This window comes from Pelodiscus sinensis, chromosome 15, assembly GCF_052426305.1.
Source record: "Pelodiscus sinensis isolate ZL-2025 chromosome 15, ASM5242630v1, whole genome shotgun sequence".
In the NCBI taxonomy this organism is placed as follows: domain Eukaryota; kingdom Metazoa; phylum Chordata; order Testudines; family Trionychidae; genus Pelodiscus; species Pelodiscus sinensis.
The window spans coordinates 40,276,628-40,303,323 of NC_143066.1; the positions used below are offsets into that span (position 1 = coordinate 40,276,628).

The 26,696-nt window shown below is 50.4% G+C and overlaps 1 protein-coding gene across 1 annotated transcript in view; it reads left to right on the plus strand.

Annotated features, from left to right (window-relative positions):
• The window catches only part of RAB26 (RAB26, member RAS oncogene family), a 208,113-nt gene that overhangs the window by 135,868 nt on the left and 45,549 nt on the right, over positions 1–26,696 (plus strand). The window contains exons 3-5 of the mRNA XM_075899858.2: positions 8,351–8,392; positions 14,731–14,797; positions 25,403–25,455. Coding sequence (XP_075755973.1) covers positions 8,351–8,392; positions 14,731–14,797; positions 25,403–25,455 — 162 coding nt within the window. The remainder of the gene's footprint in view (positions 1–8,350; positions 8,393–14,730; positions 14,798–25,402; positions 25,456–26,696) is intronic.

The following is a 26,696-nucleotide window of genomic DNA, read 5'->3' on the forward strand; positions in this document are numbered from 1 at the left end:
TGCAACTGGAACACAATTGTTCCGGGAGCCAGTTAATTTGCCAAGTGGTGTGTGATTGCTTTAGGCAACAGAACATTGTTACCAGCCAATTATATTAGACACACGGCGAGAAAATACCTTCTCTGCAAAATGAGTCGTCTTGTCCTCCAGCTGTTGCAAGGCCTGCTCTAGACTCTTCTAGAAAGCGTTTACAGTGCAGCAGCCGTCCCCTCAGCATCCCCGCTGCTTGCTTAATGCATGCAGGGTTGGAATTGAACTCCTCTTGGGAGTGGCGTGTGAAGCCAGATTACCTGGTCCTTTGCCCACCCCGAGAAAGGAGGCTGCAGATTCACAATTTCAATGGGGAGCTTGTCATCCATCTCCCTCCTTTCTCCGCAGCCAGAGTCGCAGCTGGAGAGCATAGTGCCGCCTTGGCAAGGGAAGCCATATGCCAGCAGATGGCTTCTCCAGGCACTTTTCTGGGACCCCAGGGGATAGTTAGAAGTGGCACTGTCCAGACACAGAGGCTGCCTTGTATACAAGGGAAGAGTTTTTACAAATCAAATCGACTTCTCACTGGAGCTGAGACTCACCCTGGTTTTCTCTTTGTGAATAGTGCACAAACAGTGCCCACTTCTCCACTGGCATAGAGCAGTGCCGGGCAGCCTAGGCTGGTGAGTGGGCCGTATGAGTGGCCTCCATCTCGGTGGCCCACAAGAGGGTCATAATTAAGAGCCTCCCAGGATAGGGTAGTTGCGCTCACTGTGCTTGTGGGCAGTGCTGATGGAACCATTGCAGCGTTGTGATTTGCTGCCGAGGGAGCATGCGGCTCTCGCAGTCAGCATTGTGAGCAATCAGCATGCACCTCACTTCCCGTGCCCTGGCTTTACGTGCATGTCACTGCAGTAACACGGGCAGGAAAAAACCTGGGCATACAGAAACCAGTGCAATGTGGCAACTCTGCATGTGAGCAATGGTAAACAAAATGTCTGCCAGGCCACAGATAGAATCCTGATGGGCCACATGTGGCCCACAGGCCATAGGTTGCCTGCCACTGGCCCAGACAGTCACAGCAATCCCTTCTGGCCCTGGGGGATAGCCTGCCTTTTGGCTCCTATTTCTCACCTTGGTTTGTTGGTCTTTGGGCATGCGATGTAAATTACTGTATGTAACCTCTATGCAGGACAAAGGCTGAGGGAAGAGAGGCGTTTTGTCCTTTTGGAGTTAGTGACAAACAAGCTGGTGGTTTTGGTCCACTCTACCATTGACCTGTTTTGCAACCGGGCCCCTTTGTGCCTCAGTTTCTCCTCCCACCCTTCTGTCTTGTCTTTTTGAAATGTAGACTCCTTGGGGCAGGGGACTGTCTCCTGCTAGGTGCTTGTTTTGCAGTGCTCACTACAAGGGGGACCTGATGACTACCAGCACAGCACCTAAGGGCCTAGAGCCATCGAGATGTCATTTTTGTGTGTTTTTATTATACATTTAAATAAACTCTGTGGACAAAATCTCCATCTATGGGCTGCTCTAACCTTCCACTCTGCTGTGTCTCGAACCGCCTGCTTTTCATTAGAGAATCCTTCATTGAGAGGTCAAAGCCATATAGCGACTATTATAATTTAGTCTACTTTCCGGCATGTCCCAGGCAAAGAATCTCACCTATTCACCCCAGAACTCCTGGCTGAGTTAGATGGACCTTTATGAAAAATACCCATTGTTGATGTCAGAAAATTCAGCTCTATTTTGAGTCTGAATTTGTCTAGCTTCAGTTTCCAACCTTTGGATTGTGCTCTGGCTGTGTCTGCTGCATGAACCTGCTAAAAGATCTTCCCGCAGTGCAGGTACTTACGGCCTGTAATCCATTTGCCTCTTAGCTGTCTCTTGGATTAGTACATAAACTAAGCTTTGCAGTTGTCTGGGCCTTGAACTGTTCTTGGGGGCCTCTGCTACCTCCTAGTGCCTAGATGACTACCTGACGTGACATAGGTGGGACACAGAACACTTTGCTCTTTGGTCCGGACCAATGTTCCCTCAACCCATGTGCGAACCCTGCCGCATCTGTCACGTGCTTAGCACTGGATGTATCTAACTCCCCCTTTGAACACTTGGGGCAATCAGTGCGGAGGCTGGTGCCAACATGGAGGCCCTGCGGGCAGCATGGGAAGGGAGTGGGGACAAGGGGAACACCAACTAAGCAAGGGAGGGATGTAGGGCAGGGCTTGGGGGGGTCCCTGGCCCATTCCTGCACGCAGCCCATCCTGTGCCAGATGGGAGAGCATCAGTTCTGCTTCTGAAATGTTCCATTGATACTCAAAAGGCACCTGGGATTCAGCCAGGTACCTCCAGTCTCTCTCACATCTTACCTCCTGATGCCTCTTCTCCCTGGGGATCTCAAAGCCCAGAGTCCTAAGGAGGTGGTGGCTTTCTCCAGCGAGTCAGAGGCAGAAATGGGATGAGGCCCCGGTTTTCCTGGCTCCCAGCCCTCTGCTCAAATGTCTGTAACGGTCGGGCCTCTACAAGAAAGCGTCCTCCTCTCCCCGTGCAGAAGAGGTGATCTGACCATAAAAGGCCCTCTAGGATTTGTCCTGCCGCTGCATTGCAACCAGGAGACACGCAGGTCAGCATCGCTCGGCTGGCATGAGCTGCACACATTGCTGTCTCCCCCACCAGGCAGTTTAGATGTGGAGCGAAAGTTGTTACAGGGTTTCTTGATTTGGTTTATCAGCCCAGCTCAGGCTGGAAGCAGCCGGGATGGCCATAAAACAGGAAATAGCAGAGTGAGGGTCTCTCGTTGCTTGGGTACAGCCCAAAAATAGGGATAGCAGTAATGCAGCCCATCTGCTGCAATGAGCAGCAATACCGTTACTTTAAGGCATGGGTGGGGAATGTTTTTGGGTCAGGGGAGGCTACTCTCCCACTGAAGGATCAGTCAGGGCTGCACACAAGTGAAAAGCAAAAAAACCCTACCAACCAAAACAAAACCAAACCAAACCGAGCCCGTACTGACAGGAGAAAGACACTTGCGACATTCCTCTTGTACACCAGAGCTTAGGGGAGCCCAACCTAGTAGACTGCCCTACCGCAGGACTGGAGCACACACAGAGGGGGCTGGTACACCAGTGTGGGCTCCCCAGTGCTGGGGAGAAAACCCTGAGCCTCGGGGGCCATTTCCAGGCAAGCAGGGGGCTACATCCGGCCCCGAGGTTCCCCACTACTGCTTTAAGGAGAGGGGGAAGATGCAGCTGCCGTGCAGGTCAGGAGGAGAGAGGAGCTGCTGCTTGTGAGTGCGGGAGCAATATGAGCCCCTTTCTGCTCAGGATATTTATGTGGCTTGGGCACCAGAGCAGCCAAGCACTCACCATCTCCAGGGTGTTTGTCCTCACCACATCCCTGTGTGAACATCCAAACGGCCACACTGGCTCAGACCAACAGTCCATCTAGCCCAGGGTCCTGTCTGCCCACAGTGGCCAATGGCAGGTGCTCCAGAGGGAATAAACAGAACAGGGAGTCAAGTGATCTCTCCTCTGTCACCCATTCCCAGCTTCTGACGGAGGCTAGGGACATCATTCCTGCTCATCCTGGCTAATAGTCATTGATTGACCTAACCTCCATGAATGTATGTAGATCTTTTTGAACTCTGTTAAATTCCTGGTTTTTACAACATCCCCTGGCAAGGAGTTCCACAGGTTGACTGCGCTGCATAAAGAAAAACTTACTTTTGTTTGTTTTAAACCTACTACGTATTCATTTCATTTGGTGACCCCTAGTTCTGATGTTATGGGAACAAGTATATAATGAGAAGCTGGGCTATCATCTCCATCTTCTGTGGGGGAACATGGTAGTTTCCCTGGCTTGCCGCAAGTCACGCAGGTCTTTTAATTCCCAAGCTAGCCCGATAAGGTCTGGACCCTGCTTCATCTCTTCAAAGTTCTATCCAGCACAAGGGCTGTATGGAGAGACCGTGCAGAAAGTCCCATGGCTTCATCTCATTTTCTTATTGAGAGACTGTGTGTGTGTGTGTGCGTGCGTGTGTGCATGCGTGCGCGTCTGTCTATCTGAAAAACAAGCAAAACTGTCTGGAAAAGAAGCATTTTTTATGTTTCGAAGGGTGGTTACTAACTGGATCTTTGTAAGTAGCTGGCTGTATCTTTTTAAAGCCATTAACACAGCATTCTGTCGCTCATTAATTTCTTGCTAGAGGTCTTCTGGTCAGAGTTGTGTGCAATCATGTAAATTAGCACCAGAGATGCTGGATTTTAAATAGCCAAACAGACGTACCTGGCAGTAGCCACTGACATTGAAAGTGATCTTCTCGTTGTGTCACAACAGAAATGATTTAAACGGGCGATTTGTGTATCACGTAGGAAGCTTTTTGGACAAGTGCCTAAGAACTTACGAATAAGAAATCATACCTGCAGCGAGGAGAGCAATCACCACCTCTCCGACTTCAGGGCCTAAGCTGATGAGCAGCTGGAAGTGGGGTGGAATTCCTTCCCCTACATGCTGCACAGTACAGTGCATTCTAGAGGTTTTATATTGTTCTCCAGAGCATTGGACATTGACCGCTGTGGGATGCAGATTCCTGGGTAGCTGGGCCATTGGTCAGTTCTGGGACAAGGGAAAGTGAGATCCCAGGCTAGCTGGCCCACTAGTGACACCGGGTCTGGGATTTTGAAGCTAGCGAGTGTCCACTTACTCTGGTACAAGTAGGGGAGGCTGCAGGCTAGATGGGCCATTGGGCTGTTCTGATGTGGCAATTACTGGGCGTTGGAGAGCAGTGCTAGGTGTAGAAAGTGGATACAAAGGTATGTTCTCACATTTGTAGTAGGGATGGGGAAGGGTAACCGGTTAATGGGCTAACCAGTAAGCCTCATTCTAAGTGGGTAATGCTTACTGGTCCCAGTTAACCATAGAGGCTGGGGAGCAGCTCCCTGCCCACCCTGAACAGGGGGCAGCTCCAGCCCTGCGGGGCCTACTGCAGGAAGAGGCAGCTGCAGCTGGCCAGAGCAACCCCTGGCTGCGGTGGGCCCGGCCTGGCTCCCCTCGCCAAAGGTGACACGCTGGCTCCCCAGCGAAGAAGCCTCTTGCCCGGGAGCAGAGCCGGCAGGCACATCCCATTGTCCTGGCATGACCAAACCCTGACCTTGCTTTGTGAAGGTAAGAGGAAGCTGAGTCGGCTTGTAGCTGCAGTGAGTCTGCACCTTGCTGTCATAATTAAAGAGGCTGTGATCTGCAGCGTGCTTTGAGTGGCAAGGCCACATGGCGGCACGCTCGGCTCTGTAGTCCCTGAGAGCTCTCACCTCCATACAGACCAGGGCTGGTACTCCTGAAGGGTTTCTAAAGCATCCACTGCCAAGGCCTCACTGTGCCCCGTCGCTGGGCATGGAGAGAGCATCTCTGGTCTGCAGAACAACTTGGGAGTTCAGTGCTGTGATATCTGTGCAGACGTAGCGTTTGGGGCAGCATCCGACCTCTCCTGCTCCACCACAGTCCTCCTTTGAAGGCAGGTGCTGACGTTTTTGGATTCCCAGACTCATGACTAATGCTACTCTATGAATGGTCATCAGGAAATCACGGCTGCAAGTCTGAAAAGAACCCGTCAGTCTCACCTGCAACCTGACCCTGGAGATGCTCTGGGCCTGTCTATAGTTTTCACGGACATGTTTAATTCCTGCCCGCTGCTGTCAGTTGAATGACACCTCTCCATATCTTCCCTGGGTGCGACACCCCAGCAAGGCGCACACAACCTCTGACCATCAAAATCTGTTCTATAGCCTTGAGTTAAGACCGTGCATTAACATCAGTGCTTCCTCATCTCATTTCCACTATGAGCAATTACATCCTGCCTGCCTGAAGTTCTTGCTCCATTACTGTGTGGGGCTCATGTACACTGTTAAACCATTGCTGAGCTCTTCTCCAGCACTGGCTGCTGCCATTTCTCTCCAGACATTAGTTGGTAGTTGGTTAGTTGGACTCTGGGATGCATTAAATGGAGTGCTGTGAGCAAGACACGAGAAGTCATTCTTCCACTTTACTCTGCGCTGATTAGGCCTAAGTTGGAGTATTGTGCCCAGTTCTGGGCAACACATTTCAGGAAAGATGTGGAGAAATTGAGGAGGATCCAGAAAAGAGCAACAAAATTATAAAAGGTCTAGAAAATATGGCCTATGAGGGAAGACTGAAGAATTGGGTTTTTTTAGATAAGACAAGAGATGACTGAGAGGGAACTTGATAGCAGATTCATAGACTTTAAGGTCAGAAGGGACCATTATGATCATCTAGTCTGACCCCCTGCACAGTGCAGGCCACAGAATCTCGCCCACCCCTCTTAGAATAATCCTCTCACCTATGTCTCAGATATTGAAGCCTTCCAATACTTTGAAGGCCCCAACATGCAGAGAGTCCTTCAGCTGTGATCTGTGCCCAATGCTACAGAGGAAGGCGAAAAACCTCCAGGGCCTCTGCCAATCTACCCTGGAGGAAAATTCCTTCCTGACCCCAAATATGGCGATCAGCTAAACCCTGAGCATGTGGGCAAGACTCACCAGCCAGACACCCAGAAAGTTCCCTATAGCAACTCCTATCATCCCTCCATTGACCTATTTCCAACTGGAAATGAATGGTCAATTAGTTACCAAGATCATGTTATTTCATCCAACCATCCCCTTATAGAATCAGAACTGGAAGAGACCTCAGAAGGTCGTCAAGTCCAGCCCTCCGCTCTAGGCAGGACCAATCCCATCTAAATCAACCCGGCCAGGGCTTTGTCAAGCCGAGACTTAAACACCTCTAGGGATGGAGACTCCACTACTTCCCTAGGTAACCCATTCCAATGCTTCACTACCCTCCTAGTAAAATAGTTTTTCCTAATATCCAATCTGGACCTCTCCCACCACAACTTGAGACCATTGCTCCTTGTTCTGCCATCTGTCACTACTGAGAACAGCCTCTCTCCATCCTCTTTGGAACCTCCCTTCAGGAAGTTGAAGGCTGCTATCAAGTCCCCCCTCACTCTTCGCTTCTGCAGACTAAACAGACCCAAGTCCCTCAGCCTCTCCTCGTAGGTCATATGCTCCAGACCCCTAATCATTTTGGTTGCCCTCCGCTGGACCCTCTCCAATGCGTCCGCATCCTTTTTGTAGTGGGGGGCCCAGAACTGGACACAGTACTCCAGATGTGGCCTCACCAAAGCCGAATAAAGGGGGATAATGACATCTCTGGATCTGCTGGCAATGCTCCTCTTAATGCATCCTAATATGCCATTAGCCTTCTTGGCTACAAGGGCACACTGTTGACTCATATCTAGCTTCTCATCCACTGTAACCCCCAGGTCCTTTTCTGCAGAACTACTACTTAACTGGTTGGTCCCCAGCCTGTAACTATGCTTGGGATTCTTCCGTCCCAAGTGCAGGACTCTACACTTGTCTTTGTTGAATCTCATGAGATTTCTAGTGGCCCAATCCTCCAATTTGTCTAAGTCACTCTGGACCCTATCTCTGCCCTTAAGCGTATCTACCTCTCCCCCTAGCTTAGTGTCATCTGCAAACTTGCTGAGGGTGCAATCTATCCCCTCATCCAGGTCATTAATAAAGATTTGAACAAAACCGGTCCTAGAACAGAACCTTGGGGCACTCCACTAGAAACCGACCGCCATCCTGACATCGAACCGTTGATCACCTAAAAGGAATTACAACGAGAAGGGAGAAAAATTATTCTCCTTGACCTCTGATGGGACAAGAAGCAATGGGCTTAAATTTCAGCAAGGGAGGTTTTGGTTGGACATTAGGAAAAACTTCCTGTCAGGATAGCTAAAAAGCTACAGAGTGGTAGCCAAGTTAATCTGTAACAGGAAAAACTTAAAAAACACCAAATAGACTAGTAGCACTTTAAAGACTAACAAAACATGTAAATGGTAACATGAGCTTTTGTGAGACTGGAATAAATTGCTTCAGGAGGTTGTGGAATCTCCATTGCTGGAGAGACTTAAGAGCAGGTTGGACAGACACCTGTCAGGGATGATCTAGATGGTGCTTGGTCCTGCCATGCGGACAGGAGACTGGACTTGATGACCTCTCGAGTTCCCTTCCAGTACTAGGATTCTATGACAGTGCTTTGGATGAAAGGGGCGGTATCACTGAAAGGCTGTTCTTCTAAATACAATACATAGGGGTCACAGTTAGCCAGGAAAAGCTGAAATATTTATTGGCCAGTCCCATACAACTTAACAAAGTGCCTGTGGCACAAAGCAAGAAGGCGCAAATCCATCGCTGTTGTAAGAGTCTGAATCAGCACGGCAGGAGGGATATGGTCTCGCTCCGTGTTGTGTCCGGAGGGCATATTCTTTTTTTCATCGCTCTTCTGTTTTCTCTTTCAGAATAAAGTCTTGAATGTGGATGGAGTGAAGGTCAAGCTGCAGGTAAGATCCTGCCCCGCGTTCATCTGCTCTGTATGACCCCGATCTCATCTGTGGCAGCTTGTTTGCAGCAGGGCTCAGCTGGGCTGGCTAGATGCCTAGAAATACCTATGGTTGAGTGAGTGCAGTGAAACCTCTCTGCACTTTCAAAGAAAACAAAAGAAAGGAAGAAGAAAGAACTAACAGTGGTTGGGATTGGATTTTATTTTGAAGGGTTGGTTGTTTAACATCTTTAGTGATGCCCTGGCTGTGGGAACAGAGAGCAGAAGACACAAAACTTGTGGGTGGGAGTCTATGGGTTGCCAACATTTGGAGGCTAGAGCTAACATTCAGAGGGATCTTTACGAATCGGAGAACGTGGCTGTCGACAACACAGTGAAATTTAACCAAGTGCAACGTAAAGGGCTGCCCTTAGAAAAGGAAACCCACATATAGACTGGAAGGTAACTGGCTGGACAGCAGTATTGCTGAGAAGTTGTGGGTTACAATCCCAATGTGAGGAAACAGTGCCTTGTGGTTGCAAAAAACACACAAAAAAATTAAATGCAAGTCACAGGTGGAGATGGTGCCCCTCTGCTTAGGCCTCAGCTGGCGTCTGTGTGATAAAGACGATCAAAGGGGTGGAACGCAGCCAGGTGAGCGAAGGCTGAAGAAATAGGGTGTGTTTAGTTTGGAAAAGAGGAGAGGAAGGGGGAATATGATAGCGGCCTTCAATGACTTGAAAAGCTGCCCTAAAAAAGAGAGAGAAGAGCTGTTCTCTCTTGTCACAGAGGGCAGGACAAGAGGCAACAGGGTCCAATTCCAGCACAGCAAATTTAGATGAAATCTCTGGAAGAACTCCCCAACTGTAAGACCAGGAGGAGAATGGAACAGATACCTCGGGATGCTGGAGAGTCTGTCTTGGATGGGTTAGACCAGGTTTGAGGAACCTTTTTTGCGTCAGGGGCCTCTGATCCACAGAAAAATCAGTCTGGGGCTGCACACAAATGAGAAACCAACACCCCCCCCACCAAAAATCCCGACCTCACTGACGTGGCCCCTGACTGAGAAGCAGAAAGACACTCCCCACACATCAGAGCGGGGGGGGGGGGGGGGGTCCAGGCTAGTAGACTGTGTGCTCCAATCCCACAGTAGTTGCAGGCTCTGTGGGGGTGGGGTGGGGGGAGGAGAGCCCTGAGACCTGATCCTCAGGGCCCAGATCCAGGCAAGACAGGGACCACATCCAGCCCCCAGGCCTGAGCTTCCCCATCCCTGGATTAGACCCAACAAAATCTGCATCTTGGCAGGAGGTGAGACTAGATGACCCTTGAGGTCCCTTCTAACCTTATGGATAACAGGGCTGTAACGCTTTTATCCCCTTAGAGAGAGAGAGAGAGAGCTTTTCAGACAATCTCCTGGGAGGTAACCCATTATTTCCCCACAAAACTTGCTGTACTGTAGACCACTAAAAAGGGCCTTGTGACACACGAGTAGCCCTGAGAGGAACGTAATACTCTGGCCTAATCCGGTTGGCATGGTGTGGCACTGATGGCCTGGGAGGTGATGGGCTGATGGTCCCTTCTGGTCTTCAACCCTATGCCCGGTGGAGTGCCCACCACAGAAAGGGTTACCCATGCAAGTGAAGGTCACAGGCTGCATAGAATCCTATATTTTAAGGTCCCAGGACCTTGAATCAGGTGACTTGACCTCCTGCAGAGTACAGGTCCATCTAGACATCAGCTACAAACACAATGAGCAATCCTGTGGCATCTTAGACACTAGCAAATGTATTCGGTCGTGATCTTTCGTGAGTACAGCCCACTTCCTCAGATGAGTTGGAGCGGGAGACGGATCCGTCTACAGCTCAGAGCTGCTGCTTATCAGTTCCTGAACCACAAAAAGAAGTGTGGTTGGGGAACCAGACAATGGAAGGTATCTGTTAACCTCTGCTCCCCGCTAGCCAAGAACATGGCACATCTGATAGAACACAGCCTCTGCCCTGGGTAGCAGGGGCTAGAAAGGTCCTGTGTTTCTTAGGGCCAGTTTCAGTCCCAAGATGCAAGGCCTGCCAGGGTTCACCCTTTGCCCCCCACTTCCCTGGCCTTGTGAGATCTTTTGCACTGATGGGGTGGGAAGTTGAACTGTTTCAAATTGGAGCCTCCTTCGCCATGGAACAGAAGGTCCGAGGACTTGTGAAGCCTGCTAGGTTCCAGCCAGGCAGAGCTAATGCCCGTGGGAATTGCTTGGATATTAGAGCGGTGGGCGCTGTGGAAAAACTTCAAGCAAATGTTTGAAAAGAGACACCCTGTTTCCCCCACCCCTATGGCCACCATGGCACGGCCCAGGAGGCCATCAAACGATCACAAGCACAGTGGTGGAGAAAGACCTTCCGTACTGGAATTCAGATCCACTCAGGCTGAAGATGTTAAGCCCTGCGCAGCAAGGGGGCTTTCGGATCCGTTGGGCTTTCTCAGTGCAGCTCCCCAGCATGCGGTCTCCAGGGGAAAGCTGGAGGCTCGGGAGAGATGCAGGAAAGGTACCAGCAAGCGGCTTTCGACCATGTGCTGCAGGGTAATGAAATTAGCAAGCAGCAAATCTAACTCCAAACCCAGCGCCAGCCACATACTGGCTGCTGTGACTCGGCATTCATTGCTCCCTGTGACCATTCGCCTGCTGCTTCATCTTGGTAGCAGTGTGAATTTTTTCCAGTACTGCTGAGAGGCAGCCCTGAAATCTCTGCATGTTACGCAAGTACAGCAGAGCTAGCTGCAGTGAGAAGTTCCTGGGCCTTCCCTGCTAAGGGCCCAATTGCGAAGGGAGAGGAGGGTAGTCCCCGTGGTCCATTGGCTCCTTGATGGGTGTTCTTGTACTGGGGATACTGATCCCAACCCAGCAGCTTTTTTCACCTTGGCTCCTTAATTACCACTGGGCGAGAATAAATTCTGACAGGAGACAGCCCCCATTCAAACCAGTGCCTTGGCTCTTGTATGCCTTTGGAATTCGCCTTGACTTCAGCCGATTTAACAGACGAGGAAAGCCACTGCTGACACTGAGGGAGGCTACCCCTACTTGAACAAGAGCCCAAACCTTAAAACCCTAACAACCTTAAAACCCTAACCCACTTCTCCCTTCCCCCCACTTCCTCCCCCGGGAGCAGATGAGAGAACCACCAACATGGGACACTACAGGAAGGTGCTTAGATGTTCTGATGAGAAGCTTAATAGGAGACCCTATGTAGAAGAGAACAGAAACCAGGGGGCCACTGGTCTATATCATGGCATATGCACACCCCGTCTCTTGGGGGGAAGTACATGGTGGAAGCCGCCTAGTCAGCTGTTGAACCGTCGGCAGTCTCTCTCACGGTCTATGAACACTCCCAGGTAGTACAGCCTAATGGCTAGCATCTAATGAGAGGAAGCCCTCTAACTCAGGGTAGCCCACCGCTCTAGCAGCCAAAGTCAATAGGGGATGGCCCTTAACTCAGGGCAGCACGGTTTGGTATCCAGTCAATAAGTTGGGGGTTTGGGGGCCATTCACCCTGGTAGGGGGACCTGGGCCCACCCTACTTCACCAGGTTCCTGAGCAGCAGAGTGGTCTGCCACTCCCTCGGCAGGGAATCCAGCCAAAACACGCTGAGTTTACCTGGGTGGAACAGGTTGCTCCTGCACCCTCCCTGGGTCAGTTCCTACCAGAGCTGGTGGGATGGCATCCCATGAAGTGGTTGGGTCTTCTGGTTCCCTGGCAGCTGCTTCTCGCAGGGGTTGATCTGGGCTGTGTGGCAGTGGTCTCCTGTGGCTCTGTCTTCCACTGGCTGGATCGCTGGCTGGGGAAGCCCTGGAGCTCCAGTTGAAGGTCCTGCTTCTTCAGTGGCCAGCCCAGACTGAGCTGCTTTGCTGTCTTTTATGCTGCCCCAGCATGTGGAGCATGCCCAATCTGGGTGAAGGGGCAGGACTTCCTCCGCCCACAGGGTCTTAACCCACCTGCATCAGTGCCGAGTATGCACACCCCGTCACAATCCGCAAGGGTGGGGTATTATGATGGCTGAAATCCAGACTAATTCTTAGGGCAGACGAGCCCTTCATGATGAAAAACACCATTATCCGCTCCCCTCCCCATGCATCCTGGCCTGTAGAAATCTGAACAGACAAAAAGAATCTGAACAGCTGTAGTCTAGGAATGTGAATGGTTAACCAGTTAACTCGAACCCTTGTCGGGGGGATGCTTGCTGGTTACAGTTAACTGGTGCACCACGCCATGGGCAGGGGGCCCACTCCTGTTCAAGCTGTTAACTGGGTTACACATAATGTTTAACCGATAACTCCTTAAAGGGGATTTTACATCCCTACTGTAGCATCTCCTGCCCCCAACCTGGCTCTCTCCTGTGACCTCTGTGCCAAAAGCTAACAAATACTCTTCGCTCGCCTTTTCCCCCAATAGGAGAGTGTGTCTCTGTGTGAACACATCTTTGCATTAAAACCTGATGCATTCAATTCGCAGGTCCCCCCCCCCCCATCCATCCATCTAGCAAATGGATTTTCGATTAAGGATGCATTGTCGGCTGCTTGTCAAATCCCATCCTTTCAGTCTTCAGACAGGCTGAAGAATGGTGACGCGCCTCTTCAATATGTCTTGCACTTGTCACTTTCTCTAGTCATAGCCCTACAAATGTCCCCCAGTTGCAAATGAATCATGTGCAAAGAGATGGGACCATGAATTGCTGTTGAAATGAAATGGTAAAGCCATTTTCTCAGGAGTCTGCGTTATCACTAGATTTTATATTTTCCAAAAGAATATCTGCTTGGATCTTAATTTTCTGCCCACCATTGCTGAAACCCACAATGTTTCCTCCGTCGCCATGAGAGCTAGGATTGCTCATGTGAACGCCCCATGTGAGTCACTTTGGCCTGTGGTATGTGGCCTGGCATGACATGAAACCATGAGGAGCTAAGTGGACATTTTCCATGGTGCTTCTCTTGGAGGGATGGAGACATGGAATGAGTAGCTTGTGAGTGAACCAGAACCTGCCAAAGAAGTACAGGTTGAACCTCTCTAGTCTGGTACCCTTGAGATCTGGCCAGTGCCGAACCAGAGAATTTGCCGGACCATAGAGGTCAATATTGTCTAGCAGCAGCATCGACACTGCCACAGCTTACTGGGCTCTGAGAAGACATTTCGGGGGCAGTGAGAGCTAAAGGACAGCCCAAAACACTGAGAGCCAGGACTGGGGCCTGGAAATGCACTTTATGGGACAGCGGGAAAGTTGGTCACTCCCATGACAAGTGGATGTCTAGCTAACTCAAATCATGCCAGACCACGGATGTTGCCAGACTAGAGAGGGTCAATCTGTAATAACAAATAGAACTGGCTCAATTTGGAAAGGCTTTGTAATGTAATTGCATTCACAACCCCTTAGCTGGGCATCTGGCTTGCAAGGCTCTTAGCTCATAGGAGAGGTGGGTTGAGAGGGAAAAGAACCTGATAGCTAAGCACAGAAAGCTAGTCTCCAAAAGGTGGCTTCCATTCTGAGATGGGTTGGATATGACCACAGCTCTTCCTTTAATAGAGCTGTAAAAAGCTATTAAGCTCCTTTATGTTACCAGGTAGCTGAAACAGTAATCTCCATGCCATTCAAAGGTATGTGTCAACACCCACATGGGCAGTGGGGTTCACTGACTGTTGTTTTGGGAAGGCACAGTTGTCTGAAAGCGCTTCATTCCTGGTGTGTCCAAAGAAACAGGATTTGGAATCGGATGCAATCCTGTTGAATTTCGAAGGAGCTGTAGTCATGACTCCTAGCTGGACCACGCCACAAGACCAGTGTTCCTTGGAAGCTGAGCACTTGGGTGACCACCCAGGACAGACTCAAATGCTGCCCAGCTGATTAGCAGAGTGCCCACAGCCTCCCACAGCCAGCAGCGTTCATGTTAGTTTCTGAGAGGTGCACATGCCCAGGTGCACACAACAAAATTTCTTCTGTACATGGATGGAAAAATGAGAAGGAACATTGCACGAGTCCCCAACATGTTTGGCTGTGACTTCATAATGAAATAAAGACAATAATTACAGTCCAATCAGAAGCTGCCACCCTGATAGCACACTGGGGCAGGGATGATTTGGGCAATGCAGGTCACTTCCCACGTGACTAAGCGGGAGACTTACCAAAATCCTTGTTCCAATGCTTCTCTGGAGTCCATAGAGCTGCTCTCGCCAGCTCCTCCCCTTCAATTTGTTTTAGACCTAGAAAGAAATGAAACCTCTTGAAACAAGGGAGCCCAGTGTCTCTTCCTGGCTTCCAGAGCAGCCTGGCCTGGCTTGAGCCTCGTGTTGCGTCTGATGTTGTCTCTTGTCTTTGCCCTTTTCAGATCTGGGACACGGCAGGGCAGGAGCGGTTCCGAAGCGTCACCCACGCCTATTACCGAGATGCCCATGGTAAGAGCTTCTCTGCGCACACCTCTTTTGGGGAAGGGGAGAATAACATTTAGAGGGACACAATCCAGAAAATGCTTGTTGTTCTGGGGGGCCCAAGGGATCGTGGACCCCTGTGGGGAGGCTGGGGCTGCATGTCCTCCTCCTCCCCCCAAGGCTGGGGCCACAGAGACTCAGGCCGCAAGGCACCCCACCTCCTTGTGATGGGGGGCGGGTCCTGGGCAGATGGGGCAGGGCTGGGGATGCGGGCTTGTCTCTCCCAGTCCTATCTTCACCCACTGCCCATGAGGACACTGTTAGCCCCTGAAAACACCCTTTGTTCCCTAGTGGTTAGTACTACACATGCAGGAGACTTAAAGGGGAAGAAAAATATAAAAGATCAAATGGATTCATTTTTAGCCTCATTCAGCCCCTGCTGGAGTGAAGCAGGAAATTCCTGCTGAGTTCCACCGTGTAGGATCCGGTGCTGTCTTCCCTCCTCGTGGCCCAGGGAATGAGATGGGTTCATTTCCTGTGAATGACCTGCTGCTGGGGGAAATCAGTGAGGCCCTGCTGGCTGCCAGGATGAGCCGACCCTTGAAGGGAACGGGGGGTTCGCCCTCACCTCGGCGAGGCTTCACTCACTCCTCCCGTAAAGGGAATGAGTCCTGGGGGGTCATGTGATGGGAACACTTGTCTTGCCTGCAGGGGAATACCGGCCGAGAGGAGTAACTGAGCCAAGGGAGAGGCTGGGAAAGTGCTCAGCCTTTGTGGTAACACACCATGCCCAGAACAGGGATCAGTGTTGTGAAGACACCAGTTGCAGTTTGCTGGGTCAGTGATTGGAAGGTAAACTGAGGCAGAGGATGGGCCAGAATCCCTGAGCGTTACAGGAAGGGGACAGGTGGGGTTATTTCAATGCTCTGTGCGTATCTATTTATTTCCTGGAAGTGGTTCTATGTGAGCTGTAGCTGTGGCTGTCTCCGGCACCCTTCTGCCGGCAGTTGCAGAATGGACAAATGGGCAGGAAGCACATCAGCCACTTCCCAGTAGGATGTAGCCACAGAGTAGCAAATAGTTGGTAGATTGGAAAGAGACTCCAAGAGTTGAGTACATATTTAACAAGACATTTGCTGCTCACTCCAGAGCATCTGCCTTGCCACGGGCAGCAGGAACACAGCACAAATCTTGAATGGGGGTGATTGTTCTCTGCCTCCTAATGACTTGCCCCCCCTCTCCATGAAACCCCAGCATGAGGCTCTCAGCTGGCTGGTGGGGATTCTCTTGTTGGGCTACTGCATGGCTTCACGGTTAAGCTTTGGTGACTGGAATGGTCCTTGGAAAGTCCCAGTGCAAAAGCCATACAAGATTTTGTCTTTTTCACTCAACCCCGGGACAGAGATGACGGGTGGGTGTGGAACAGCTCCAGTCAGTTGTCTGTGCCCTGTGGGCGGGATTGTGGAACAATGTTGGGGGGATCGCTAAAGCCACTGAACAGAACCATGCACCCCACAGACAATGGAAGCCAGGCATTCAGCCTCACCCCCCACTCCTCCAGATCCAGCCCCTCTGCCTGTGGGTCTTTGAAGCCAGATCTCACACCATTTTGTAGTGACACAGCCTCCCAGGTAACTAACGGGCAGTAGGGAGAGATCTGGAATCAGGAGGGTCAACAGTTTTGCTGGCCCCCAGGGCCAGGTGGATGGGAGAACTGGCTCCATGCTCCAAGAAGGAGCAGGGCCTCGGGCAGTAGAGGTGGGGCTGATTAGCACCCCCCAGCCAGCCCTTCAATGCCACCTGGTGCTCTGGCAGTGAGTTAAAGGGCCCAGGGCTCCAACTGTCGCTGCTGCTATGGAGCCATGGCCCTTTTCAATCACCAGGCCCCAGGGCAGTCGCCTCCCTTAGCCCCCCATCGGTTGGCCTGGCTGGAATGAGTGATCGTAATTTGGTACGTTCTCCCTTGGAGGATTTCCCTATCCGAGCCTCCCACACCCCCCAGCTAGCAGTTGGTAGGCAGAGCCCCAGTTACAGTGAGCCGGAGCGTCATGGATCTGTCCAGAGAAGATGACACTGGGGGTCCCCAATGGGAAATGGGCACTGAACAGGGGTCCTTGGAGCTCCAAGTGAAATGAGCTGTAAGAATGACAGCAGGCATTTGTGCATCTCCTTTCCGCAGGGATGACCAGAAAGTCCTTGACACGCAGTCTGGACAGGACTCTGGGGAGGCTGAGGCCAGGGAGCATGCTGCCATGGTTGAGTGTTTCAGGATGGAAAGGAAGGCGAATCCCTGTTCTTTGCAGAAGGGTCTCAGGCAAGACACCCCAGGCTGGTGTGCAGGCTGGTCTCACAGAAGACGTCTAAGCGCCACAAGCAAATCAGTTTTCACATACACAGTCCCAGGCAGAAAACGCGTTTGACATGAATTTCAAAATGGAACAACTTTTATCATCAAACATTTTTTAAAAAGTTGAGCATTTCAAGTGTCGTTTCATTTTTATTCCCAGTTCTTTATTTCCCCTCTTTGCCAGTGAATACAATACAGTGAATGATAGTTAATGCTTTCTTTGCCCCCTTTATTTTTTGTCTCCCCCTGCTCCCTGTAACATTTCCAATGTTGGCGAAGTCTTTCAACAGCTGGCTTGGAAAATGGGAAAGTGAAGGGGTGGGGACTAGGAAGAAAGCCCAAGCGATCACACATTGTATTGTACTGGCAGGGGGGAAATGAAAAAACAAAAGCCTAAAACCAATTAAACGAAAATTTCAATTCAAAATGGTTCACTTTAATTGAAAACCAATTTTTGAGATTTCAAAAGGAAACTTTGAAACTCCCATGTTTCCGTGGGAAAATTTGACCATCTCTATCCCACAAACAGTTAAGGCTGTCTATGCCAAAGATAAGCAACATTGAGCTGGGGCAACAACTCAGTACTAACTTGGGGAAGACAAATAGATTTTACAGCCAGAAGGGACCATTATCCTTGTAGTAAGATGAAGGCCTAAAACATAAACCCATGTAGCATAGGCCTGGCCTGAGGCCTAGCTAACAATGGACTAACATAAAGCAAAGCTAAATTGTGAGCAAGAGACAGGCCCCTGCTCACAAAACTTGGCACGAACAGGGCTGAGAGTGCAAAACGCTAATTGGATAGCTCCAGGTATAGAACAGTAATTGGTACTGGTCATAAGTGGAAAGTACACAGTATCACTAGCTCATTAAAAAAGACCTTGGTACTCACTTCCCATAGATGCAGATGTAGGCTCAGGACAGGGTCTAAAATGACAGCATGATGGATAGAGATGATCTAATCAAACCACGAGGTACAGGGTGTGATGGGTGATATCTAAGTAGCATCAGAGGGTGGCAACCTGACACATCAGCAGTGATGTGTAAGTTGTTAGTGTGTATATAAAGTGGCATCTTGGGAGGAGAGACTTTGGATGACCTATGGGCAGTGGAAATTTCCCGCTGAATGAGTCATTCCATTACTATGGGGCACATGTGCATAGTGGTTCAGTAGAAGCTACTGACAATTGTGACTGTACTTCGCTTAACAATAAACCTGGTCTAGCACTTCGATCCTCATCTGGCTTGTGGTCTTTGGGGGCTCTCTCGGGGTCTGCTGAGGAGACTAAGTGCACAAGTCCACACGGCACACATCACTGAGTACTCACGCAAGCAGCCTTCTGGTTATCATCATCAGCGGAGCCAGAGACATGTGAGGACACCTCAGCAGTAAATCCTGACCCCTCCTGAATAACTGCAATGATCTTCTGGTCTGACATCCAGCATATCACAGGCCAGAGACCTGCCACAAACTAGTTCCTAGAGCCAACTTTTTAGAAAAGCTTCCAATCTTGGTTTAAACATTATCAGTGATGGAGAGTCCACTGTTACCCTGGGTCAAGTGTCCGGATGGTTAGTTACTCTCACTGGTAAAAACGGATACCTTCTTCCAGTCTGAATTTGTGTAGCTCCAGCTCCCTGAGATGGTGTTAGACCTTTCCCTGCTAGGCTGAAGAGCCATTATTAATAGTAAGTGTGGTCAAATCACCCCTTAATCTTCTCTTTTCTAAGCTAGATTAAGTCTATCATCCGCCAACCTGTTTCCTAATTATTCCCCTGCCGTTCTCTGGACCTCTCCCATTTATCAACGTCCCTCTTGACCTGCAGGCACCAGAACTGGAGACAGCATTCCAGCAGTGGGCATCCCAGTGCCAAGTACAGAAGTCAAATAAACTCTGCTCCTACTCAAGAGTCCCTTGCTGACGAATCCCAGGACCACGTTAGCCCTTTTGGCCAGAGCCCACTGCACTAGCGATTTGTGTTCAGCTGATTATCCACCACAGCCCCCAAGGCTTTTGCACAGTCACACGCATCTACTGAGCCACCAGCTCCATTTCTTACAACTCCTGCTGTTTTCCTTACTCGTCCTCCGCCCACGTTCAGAACAGGACTGACCCTGCTTGGGTTGAGAGCCAACGAGCCCACATCCCTATGCCAGTACACCTGCAGGCTGTATGCATTCACTCAAAGTTGCTGGCTGTGCAGTGGTGTCGCACACGGGCTTTCATTGGCAGAAACGCCAACTGGTTTGGAGTGCATTGATCACCGCGAACTGAAACTCTTCCTTCGCAACCCAGCCATGTTTACAGACTCTTTCCTTCTGTGAAATGAAGCTTAACCTTCCCCCACTGAGCAATCTGCCTGCCTTCTAAACAATCACGTTTCACCAGTCCCGTTATCCTATTCTTTGGAACGAGAGCCCTCTGCAGAGACTGCCCCAGGCATTAAGACTATTAATGTGCAGAGGGGCCCCATGCTGGGGAAGGGATAGGGATCACATGGAGCTAATGAAAGGCCTGCAAAGATCACAGTGTAGTGCGAGGAACGTGCCTAGCTCATGTCCCAGGCAACCTCCTTGCCTTAGCATGCCATGTGCTTGTGTTTCTGGCGCTTTGCTGGCTGGTGGGTGGCCTTTTCTCTACAAACTCCCATTGGCCTACGTCTCGAGTGAGGGTTTGGCTTTGGGGGTGTCGCTGATTCACGGTGAACGATTCTGAGTGAGCCAGGGAGGGGACAATGGTATAGTGGCTTTGTTAGCCAGTGTGTTTGAAGAACATTTGCTGTTACTGGGGATTAAATTCTCCATCACGAGCTAGTGGTTTTTTTATTCACTTCTTCTGATCTATGGCAGCTATTGTGTTGCCAGTCACAGCAATAGAGCACAGACTTTCAGAGGGCCTGGCATGTAATTCTATTCTGTGAAGCTTTGGCTCCCTGAACAGTTTAAGCCAATATTAGATGTACCCATGGACAATGCTGGCACTTGCCTTCCTTTCAGAGAATTGATGTCTTGGGTAAGATACGGTGTCCTTTGTCTATTGAGCATGTTGTACTTGGGGGCTTTGTATGTTAGTTACAGAAGATGCTTCCCAGCAGGTAACCAGCCCTGCAGTCAGAGCATTACAGTGCCTAGTAGAGATGTATCTGAACCAAACCCCTGCATCCAAGTAGTCCTGGGCTTGGCTAAAGTTGGGATCTTCATCCAAACGTTGTGGCCCCCATGTCTAGATTCTAAGGACTCCTGTGTGCAGCATCTGCAGGTGAGGGAGGGTAGGGGCAGTGAGGGGCTGGCCACTGGCTCTAGAACTAGCCTTCTCAGATGTGGGTGATGGAGAGGTAGGGTTTCAGTTTCACTTTGAGGCACATGAGAGAGTTGTCTTGTTTCTCTCTGAGTGGGAATGGAGCAGCGCACTGCGACTCAGAAGAGGGCTAGGGGAATGTCCGGACAGACTCCTCCCACCCCAGGCTGGTCCCTGACTTGGAATGAATCCAAACTCCGCCACACCCTGTGGGATTATGTGACGTGGCCCATGTCAGACGGGAGATCAGCAAGAGAACACCCAACCCCTTTTTAAACAGTGTTCCATGCCAGCCTTTCTCTCTAGGTTTAAACCAAGCTCATCGCCATGATAACTGACGGCCTCACTAATTTCTAAAAACACTTTTGTCTTTTATCCCCTCATTTCAATGGAGCCCAAATCTCCAGGTGCACCTCCCGCACGGCGCCTCCAAGCCCTGGCACGCGAGTCTCCAAGGGGCTGAAGGTCTCCCTCGAAGTATGACACTACTCATTCCAAGCCAGGCTGAGCAGGTGGTGTTTCTGATCCCCGGGCATGTTACCGGGAGTGCTGGCACACCCAGCATTGGCACGACAGCCCAGTGTGATCAGGACCCAGTGGACTGGTGTTAGCTCGGAGTTTAGAAATGGTCCTAGCCTGGCAGGTGAAGACATCATGCCATCCCTGTCACCGTGGAGCAGTGGCACTGAAGTGAAGGGCTGTGAGTTAGAAACTTTCTCTTGGCTGGCAGAAGAAAGGTTTTAGTCATTGACCATTGACCTGGCCAGGATTCCAACCAGTGTTTAGCAGTCAAAGGCTCGCTGTTGTATTCCTGTTCTCCCTCGTCATCCAGTTCTTTGGCCTCTTTGGCACTCGGAGATACCAAGCCCCCTGGACATATCACGTGCACCTCTTGTTCTGACAGGTGTATTGCACTGGAGCAGGCTTGCCCATATGGGGTGTCCTCCATGGTCATTTGGCCTCCCTGGGACTGTGCAGTCCTCTAGTTAGTTCACGGGATACACAAAAGAGGGAAGTCAAGTATCAGAGGGGTAGCCATGTTAGTCTGAATCTGCAAAAGCGGTGATGAGTCCTGTGGCACCTTATAGACTAACTGCAGTGTAGGAGCATAAGCTTTCGTGGGCAAAGACCCACTTCGTCAGATGCATGTAGTGGAAATTTCCAGAGGCAGGTATAAATATGCAGGCCAGAATCAGGCTGGAGATGACGAGGTGGATCCAATCAAGGAGGATGAGGGCCCACTTCTAGTAGCTGATCTGGAGGTGTGAATTCCAAGAGAGCAGAAGCCACTTTTGTAGTTAGCGAGCCATTCACAGTCATTGTTTAATCCAGAGTTGATTGTGTCAAACTTGAAGATGAACTGTAGCTCAGCAGTTTCTTTGAAGTCTGGTCCTGAAGTTTTTTTGCTGCTGGATGGCTACCTTTAGATCTGAAATTGTGTGTTCAGGAAGATTGAAGTGTTCCCCTTCAGGTTTTTGTATGTTGCCATTCCTAATACCAGATTTGTGTCCACTGCTTCTTTTACGTAGGGACTGTCCAGTTTGGCCGATGTATATAGCAGTGGGGCATTGTTGGCACATGATGGCATATATAATGTTGGGAGATGTGCAGGAGAATGTACCAGTGACAGTATGGCTGATCCGGTTAGGTCCTGTGATGGTGTTGCTGGTGTATATATGTGGGCAGAGTTGGCACCGAGGTTTGTTGAAAGGATTGGTTCCTGAGTTCGAGTTATTATGGTGCGGTGTGTAGTTGCTGATAAGAATATGCTTCAGGTTGTCTGTGGGCAAGGACTGGCCTACCTCCCAAGGCCTGTGAAAGCGAGAGATCATTGTCCAGGATGGGTTGTAGATCATTAACGATGCGTTGGAGAGGTTTTAGCTGGGGACTGTAGGTGATGGCCAGTGGTGTTCTGTTGGTTTATTTCTTGGGCTTGTCCTGTAGCAGGAGGCTTCTGGGTACATGTCTGGCTATCAATCTGTCTCCTCACTTCCTCGTGTGGGTATTGCAGTTTACAGAATGCTTGTTGAAGATCTTGTAGGCGTAGGTCTCTGTCTGAGGGTTTGGAGCATATGCGGTTGTACCTCAGTGCTTGGCTGTAAACAATGGATCGTGTGGTGTGTCCGGGATGGAAGCTGGAGGCATGCAGGTAAGTATAGCAGTCGGTAGGTTTCCAAAAAAGGGAAACGGCCCTTCTGCATCCAGCGTGCGCTGCTCCTGCCAGGTTCTCCGTGAGTGACACAGTCGCAGTCTAGGACAAGGTTACAGACTCAGCGAGAGAGACAACCCACTGGAAGAATGCAGAGGATGTCTGGACACTCTGCTCCTGAATGAGATGCAGGAAACTGCCTGTTCTTGTGCTGTGTCATGTAGAACTGACTCATCCTTAGAGAAGGGGCCTGATTTCCTGACCCCACGCGGGCAGTCATGAAAGTGTATATAGGAGGGTCAGGCCCAGGCTGAGAAGTGCGGGAGGGCTCTTCGGATTGGAAGGCGCTCTCAGAAGTGTCGTCTCTATGATTTGGGGAATTTCTTTCTGGACTCAGGCTTTCTGGGATCGTAGGCATGTCCCCATGCAGCACCTGGCACAATGGGGCCTGGGCTACTACTTTATTAGCAAGGACTATTACTTAAAGTGGCCAGTTGCTTTCTTGGTCCCCAGCTACCTCCCCCACCAGCAAAGAAGGAGCTTACGTCCTGCGCCTGGTGCATGAGTCTCTTGAAAAGGACAGGCAGTGTCTTCAGTGTCTCGCCTCTCATGAGCGCCCCCACTGGTCAAGTGCAGGTTCCTCCACTGCCTGCGGCCAAAAGCCTCTTCAGCAACACAGCCCTCCGGCCGAGTCACACCCCGTGCATGACAAACCCCTTTGAGACACACCTCTCGTAGCAGCCCATCCCAGTGCCCTCTGTAGAGCATCTCTGAGTCTCTCGGTTTGTTGCCCCACTCTGGATGAGAGCAGGGCTTCTCCTCCTGAAGACAGTTTCATGTCCCTAGCTTCGAGCTTTACCTCAGTTCATGGTCTCTCATTCGCTCCCCACACAGAGCTCTCCATGGTGCTGCTGCTGCAGCTCCCTCAGCCAGCCAGTCACTCAGTCTTCACCTCTTCAGTGTTCCAGAGACACTGAGCTGATTCTAGTCCTACAGCTCCTTTTATAGGGAATTTCTGGCCTCTGATTGGCTGGTTCCTCCATAGCCACTCTAGCCTCCTGGAGGACTTGTCTATAGCCTTTTTTCAGGGGCAGGGGGAAGGTGTGTGGCAGGACCACAGAGCCTCCAACAGGGGACCTCGGCCTGATTCACCCCATCCCACTTCCCCACACAGTGCCATGGCAGGGAGGGTTCAGAATGCTGCTGCTCTGCCATGGGCTGCTGGGTGTCTCAGGCTCTGCAGAGACCAGTGCAGTTTCCATGCAAGTTTTGCATACCATGGACTTAAATTTACAAAAAGAAAACTGTTCCACAAGGTGTGCCATCACAGCTTCCCACCCCAGTGTCCTGCCAACCTAACCCATTGGGAGAGGCACTTGTGATTTCAGTAAAATGCATAGTAGCAATACAAAGCTTTGCATGAACCGAAGCATGTAAGACTGACCTCGCTGAGTCAGACCAATGGTCCATCTAGCTCAATGTCCTGTCTTCTGACAGTGGCCAATGCCATGGGCTTCAGAGGGAATGGACAGAACAAGGCAGCTACTGAGTGATCCATCCTGTCTCATCCAGGCTCACTTTGTGGCAGTCAGAGGTTTAGGGCAGGGTTGGGGAACCTATGGCCCAGGGGCCAGATCCAGCCCCCAACTTGCCTGGATCCAGCCCCCAAGACTCAGGGCTCCTCCACTCCAGCACTGGGGAGTCTGTGCTGGTGCTCCAGTCCCACCCTGCCTGGTAAGCACCCCGTCACCCAGATCCCACACCACCACGCTCCTGCAGCCTACCTCCTGCCCAGCCCTCTCACCCCAGCGCACTCCTGAATCCCCCTCCTCTCCTGCATCCTCCTTCCCACCCATACCCCAAGACTGCTTCCTGGCAACCCTCTCCCACACACTGAACCCCTCATTTTGGCCCCACCTCAGAGCACCTCACTTTGTGGCCCTTCACTGATTTTTTTCACTAGGGCAGACACTCCTGACCCAAAGAAGGTTCCCAACCACCTCTGGTTTAGGGACACCTAGAGTACTGGGTTGCATCCCTGACCATCTTGGCTAATAGCCATTAAGAGAGTGTATCCTCCTTGAACTTATCTAGATATTTTTGGAGCCCCGTTACACTTTTGGCCTTTACCACATCCCCTGACGAGTTCCAGGTTGACTTGTGCACTGTGTGAAGAAGTGTTTATTTTCATGTGTTTTAAACCCATTGCCTGTTCATTTCATTGGATGACCCCTGGTTCTTGTGTGGTGGGAAAGAGGATGTATCACTTCCTTATTTGCTTTCTCCACAGCAGTTGTGATTATACAGACCTTTTCCATATCCCCCTTAGTTGTCTGTCTGCTAAGCTAAACAGTCCCACTCTTTTTAATCTCGGTTCCACCTCCCTAGTCATCTTTGTTGCAGTTCTCTTTAATGTTTCCAATTTTAATATAATTCTGATGGCGTGACCAACACTGCATGTCGCATTCAAGGTGCCGTGGACTGATACAGAGGCATTAAGATATTCTCTGTCTTATTTTCTATCCCTTTCCTAATGGTTCCTAACATTCTGTCAGCTTGTTTGCCTGCTGCTGCACAGTAAGCAGATGTTTTCAGAGAGCTATCCATGACGACTCCAAGATCTCTCTTGAATGACAACAGCTAATTTTAGACCCATTATTTTGTATGTACAGTTGAGCGTATGTTTTCCAGGGTGCACTACTTTGCATTTATCAGCAGTCAATGTCGTCATCCTAAAAATAACTTGCTGTAAAGAGCAAAACAAACAAACAAAAAATACCTTTGACCCTTTGGTGGGTAATTAACTGCATTAACTGTGTCTTTTCCTCTCTCCACAGCATTGTTACTGCTGTATGATGTTACAAACAGAGCCTCGTTTGACAACATCCAAGTAAGTTGGACACGTTCAGGTCCCATGTGGAATGGGTTGAGAGTTCAAGGCAAATATTTTGTGTGTCTTGAGTTGTTGTTGTATGCACATTGTTGGTGGGGAGGCTGGTGTTGATGGCCTCCTAGATTTGTTTTGTAGTGTTTATAAGACCCTGTTGGCCATCTTAAGACAAGGGTTGGTGAATCTGGCCCAGAAAACAAGGACAATTCTCACCTCCCTGCAGCTCACACTCAGCTCTTTAGTCCAGGCCTGCCGACAGAGGGAGGTAAAGGGGGCAGTTGCCTAGGGCCTAATGTTTCAAAAGGCCCCAGAATGCCCAGTTGCTGCTGCAGCAGTGGGGTTGCTGGAACCCTGCCCCTTTGAAATGCCATGGAGTGCCATAGTGCCACTCCGCATGGCTTTGAGGACTAGAGCGGGGTACAGTGCCACAGTCTGGTCGGCGCTAAGGGCTGAATGCCTGTGTCCCTGCCCCTTCGGCCTGTGGCCCCGCTCCTTTCAAGAGTGCTGAGCCAACCCCCCCCCCCCCCACACACACACACACACACTTTGCCCCTGGGCCTGCGGTGGCTGTCGGCCCTGCTGCTTTACTCTAAACCTTTCCAAAGTTTGATTCATTATTTTCAGCAGCTGTTCTTCTGGCTGCAGACTCAGCTGGAGGCTCAGCCTTTCAGAGCTCCAGGTTAGACAGACATCTATCACGGATGGTCTAGACAGTACTGGGTCCTGCCATGAGGGCAAGGAACTGGACTCGATGACCTCCTGAGGTCCCTTCCAGTTCTAGTGTCCTGTAAGTCTATGATTCTATTCCAGCCCAGAGTGGAAAGGCGGAGTCTGCAATACCCGGGTCTAGGCAGCCATTGTGCTCTTTCTGGCCAGACATGAAGTGAGATGTCCCGGAGGTCTCACAGGGCCCTGCTTTTGCAAAATAGGTTTTTGCAAACCCAAGAGACTTGAATTAGAAGACGCTTGAGCAACAGCTTGAATTTTGCATGCTCCTGTGTGCTGCCAAATCTGCTGGTGCCTTCCTGCTAGCGATGTGAGTGCCTGACTTGGGCGTCAATCCTGAGCAAGTGATTGTGCTCCTCTCTTGTTCTGGGACTGCATTCAGACAAGCGCCTTGCCGCATAAATTGCTGTGAACAATTAGGACCTTGCAAGACACAGAGATTTCTGTGTAATGCTAGGGAGCTTGAAAAAGAAATAATCACAGTCTAGTTACCAGGAGACCGGTTTTGTTGACAT